Source organism: Micropterus salmoides, unplaced genomic scaffold (assembly GCF_014851395.1).
Source record: "Micropterus salmoides isolate LMB-PRFRI ecotype aquatic unplaced genomic scaffold, ASM1485139v1 Ms_hic_scaffold_2715, whole genome shotgun sequence".
NCBI lineage: Eukaryota > Metazoa > Chordata > Actinopteri > Centrarchiformes > Centrarchidae > Micropterus > Micropterus salmoides.
The window spans coordinates 25,392-29,372 of record NW_024041946.1 but is presented as its reverse complement, the minus strand read 5'-3'; the positions used below and the strand labels follow the sequence as shown (position 1 = coordinate 29,372).

The window sequence follows — 3,981 nt, the reverse complement described above, 5'->3', positions numbered from 1 at the left end:
ACACACCTTCATATTAAATATTGCACCTTCTCACGCTGCTGTTTCATCTGTGGGGAAAGAGATGTAGCATTTAATTTGTCTTCATTTCTTCCAGACACAGACAGCTGTGAGCGATGGATGAACTGCAAGAGCGACTTCTTGAAGAAGTACATGACCAAGGTGGCAAACGACCTCCCCAGCTGCCCTTGCTCTTACCCAACAGAGGTGGCGTACAGCACAGCGGACGTCCACGATGCCCCCACGCGCCGAGATTTCCGCTGGAAAGATGCCAGCGGGCCAAAAGAGAAACTGGAGATCTACAAGCCCACGGCCCGCTACTGCATCCGCTCCATGCTGACGTGGAGTCCACCACGCTGCAGCACAGCACTGCTGCTACGACGACGCCATGAAGCTCATCACTCGTGGCAAAGGGGCCGGCACGCCCAACCTTATCAGCACAGAGTTCTCAGCCGACCTGCACTATAAGGTGGACATCCTGCCCTGGATCATCTGCAAAGGAGACTGGAGCCGCTACAACCAGGCCAGGCCGCCAAACAACGGTCAGAAGTGTCCCGACAACCCTCAGGATGAGGACTACTACAAACAGTTTGAAGAAGCGAGGGAATTCTAGCCCGCTGTAGAGTGAAAGGGGGAAAAACACACTGCTTAAATATTCAGCTAAACCTCAAAATTGTGCTGAAATCATTTTTTATTCTGTTTTAGGTCAAATAACACATGGACTTTTAGGCTCTGAGGAACAAGACTTGCTGCTCTTTTGAACCAAGCGGAATAAAATCCAACAGTCAGAACGTTTACTTGCTCACAGGGAACTTTCTTGACTTCACCAAAACCAGGCACAAAACATTGCTTTTTTATGTTTTGTAAAATATGCCTCTGAAAAAATGAATGAAAAAATTTGCCAGTAAAATGTGTCAGCTGAAGGGTGAACTGAGTTTATATGTTGCTAAAAGGGAAAATTATTATTCTAGGAATGTTCGTTTAGATTGTGTCCATGTTCGTCTCCATAGATTGTTTATGTTTGGTGAATCTGAGAGGCCTGTGGTAATAGAATAATAAGATCCTTCAGGAATGTGTTGGGGTCTTTCGGGACAGAGAACAGGGTTATCCAATTTTCTTCCATGTTGCCATTCACAATATCCAGGTTCCCATGTAAGCTTGTGAGTTTATTTAGCATGCACATTTTTTTTTTTTTTTTCACCGTTAATTTACAACTTTTTGTCTCTGAGGCAGATCTTCATTGTAAAAAGCCTGCATTATTTTTGTAAAGTATTTATTAAGTTGTAGCTGTGTCTGAGTTGGGTGTCTACGGCTGTGGTTTTCTGATTCACAAACGGCTGAATGCTGACTTGAGATCCCTCTCTAGCGCACACTTCGCCATCAATGTGCGTAAATGTGTCTCAAGTTAGGATTGAACCGTAACAGAGCGCAAAGAATGTGTGAATTCAACTGTACGGAAAGATTTGTGATATAAATCTATAAATAAATTTTTTTTAAAAGCCAATGAATGTGTTGCTAGAAAAGGGAAAGTCTTTGTTTGTCAGTCTGCATGGCAAATATCTGTTGTGTGAAGTGACAAAATTTCAAGCAAAGTTAGATTTCTCTCCTGCTGTCAGAAAATTCATCTAGCAAACTCCTAGAACAGAAGCACAAGACTTCTATTACTTCCATCCTATGTGGCTCTCATGCCTATTGATGGGACTGTTATATTTCTTCAGTGGGTAAGTTTCCCTTGAATGCGACTGAAATTCTTTGTCTTTGGCATGTATCCTCACATTCCTGAGTAATTTCTCACTGTACTTATGTACTCGCACACATACACACACTCTCAATGCTGCCAGTCCGTAGCAAGGACCTCTGACCATCCCCTCTCCGCTGAGTGCCGCAGTCATTGTCACACAGAGAAAGCCATTCATGGCGCTCTCATTCCTTCAGCCTTGTGTACGGCACAGCTGGCCGGGTGCAGGGCTTGTCTTTATAATGCAGCAGGCCCCAGCACGTTCCACACCCCTGAAGCGCTGCTTGCAACCGCCTAGTTGCTTCACTATTCATACAGAATTCCTCAACACGCGTCCTTCAACCCATTCCTTCCAAACGGAGCCTTTTATCAACAACCCACCCTCAAATACTTGCTGCAAATCACACGGATACATTCTTTTTCATATGTAGACTCTCTTCTCCCTCTGTGCTAGCAGACCCACAGTGGGTAAAGCTCTCCTTTTAAGTCTTCTGCCCCTCTCTTCAGTAAAAGCATGGTTTGGGGCTAAGATTACAGTAACCGGCACGGATCGTTATCTTTGCAGACTGTCTGCTGAACAGGACATGAAGATCAAAGCGAGGTGTTCATCTTTATTTTGAAACATTAGGGCCTGGCTCAAATTGACCCCCCCCCCCATCTCTTCTCCAGACAGGCTCCACGTGTCTCGAAAGCAGGCAATTACTCGTATGCGCTCCTCACTTTTCATCTCCCCTCCCCTACAAGCACAACCTGATCCCCGTTCCAAGGCGCAGGTAGGAATACTGATACAAGGTTTAGTGTAATTGGTGTGAAAATGGATGAGAGGGCAGACGTACTGTAGACCAGACAGTACAGAGAATACTTGTGTTGGCTGTGGGGCGTCACTGAGGCCTTGCTTGGTGTTGCTATTTCCAGGGCTCTACTCTCGTATGTTTGAAAGGATGCAAAGCACCATATTAGTGGTATATTGTCAAGGATCCCAAAGGGCTCATTAAGCATCACCAAGATATGATTGTTGGTATTTTGCCTCTATTTTTGTTATGAGAAAGAAATTATGTCCAACGTATTCTGTTTTAGACCTAGTTTGACAGGGCAGACTCTGGGATTTCTCAGTAGAGCACCACACAAGACCTAACTGTGGGAATAAGAAAACAGTTAAAAAGAAGAAGAAAGCTGTGGAAACTTGGATGGGTTAATGTTGTAATAAATGAAGAGAAAGCTCAGCTGTTCTTCAACTCTTTTCTCCAGAAATCTCGTTCCCATTTAAGCAAGTCCAGGTGGTTTGTTGTCTGTGCTGGAGCTCAGTGTAGGGCTTCTAGTAGGTAAAAAACCGCTCTTTGTTTTGTGGTGTGGCACAGATGTGGCAGAATCATTTTTAGCTTCTCTCCCTCACTTTCTTTTACCCACTCCCTTGCTCTGCTACTTTATGGGTGGTGTAGCACAATGCAGGAAGTGTCTGGGCCACAATACCGCAGAGCCCTAACGGCACGGCAAACCTAATTAAAAGCTTTTTCTTTGGTCTTCTAATCTGGAATAGCTGACCTGGACCAGGAGGTTGCTTATCTAGCCGCTCTATCCCTCCCTCTCAACCTTCACCCTTAATGTCCCTAACCCTACGGACAAAATGGGAGGGACCGCTGGAAGTCTGCCTGCCATAGGCTTGCATCTTTGGCACAGACAATCAGGGGAGGAGTGGTGGTGGGGGAGGAGTGGGGGGCAAACATGTTCCTGGGTGTACAGCTGAACAAACAGGTCAAGTAGCTGTGGAGCATCTGAAAAGGGCAGGGTGCCTTACTTAACCCCTGCTGCCAGGACATCGCTGAGATGCTACAGGGATCTGCAGCCACACAATCTACGGCAGAACAATGACAAAGCACATAACGAAACGCTCTAATTCACTTGGACATATAGTATCACCATGCAATGAACGCCATCTTGTTGAGATGGGCGTCATGGCTTGAGTGGCACCTTCCCCTGGCTCATGTCTTCTATATCAGTTCAAACAAAAGCTAAAATAACATGCACCCGCTCATAAACTCACACACACACTATGCTGTCGGACAAATGAGGACAACAGAGGAAAAAAAAAACCTGCTTTGCCCCCTCATAAAAGAGTTATTATATTCAGTCAGGCTTTTCATTGAGCTAAACTTATGACTAATGTACCACCACATGTTTTAAATGCTCTGCTAGCTTCACATGCTAGTAGAAGTCAGTGGAAATCAGTTTCACTCAGATGCAATTGG

The 3,981-nt window shown here is 45.1% G+C and overlaps 1 protein-coding gene across 1 annotated transcript; it reads left to right on the top strand.

Moving 5' to 3' along the window:
- Window positions 1-59: 59 nt before the first annotated feature.
- LOC119919392 (isthmin-1-like) lies at window positions 60-793 on the top strand (the record flags this gene model as incomplete). Its single annotated transcript, XM_038739804.1, is given in 2 exon segments — window positions 60-350; window positions 352-793. Coding segments are annotated over 2 exon segments (550 nt in total), but the record flags the coding sequence as incomplete, so codon positions are not given.
- Window positions 794-3,981: the final 3,188 nt, after the last annotated feature.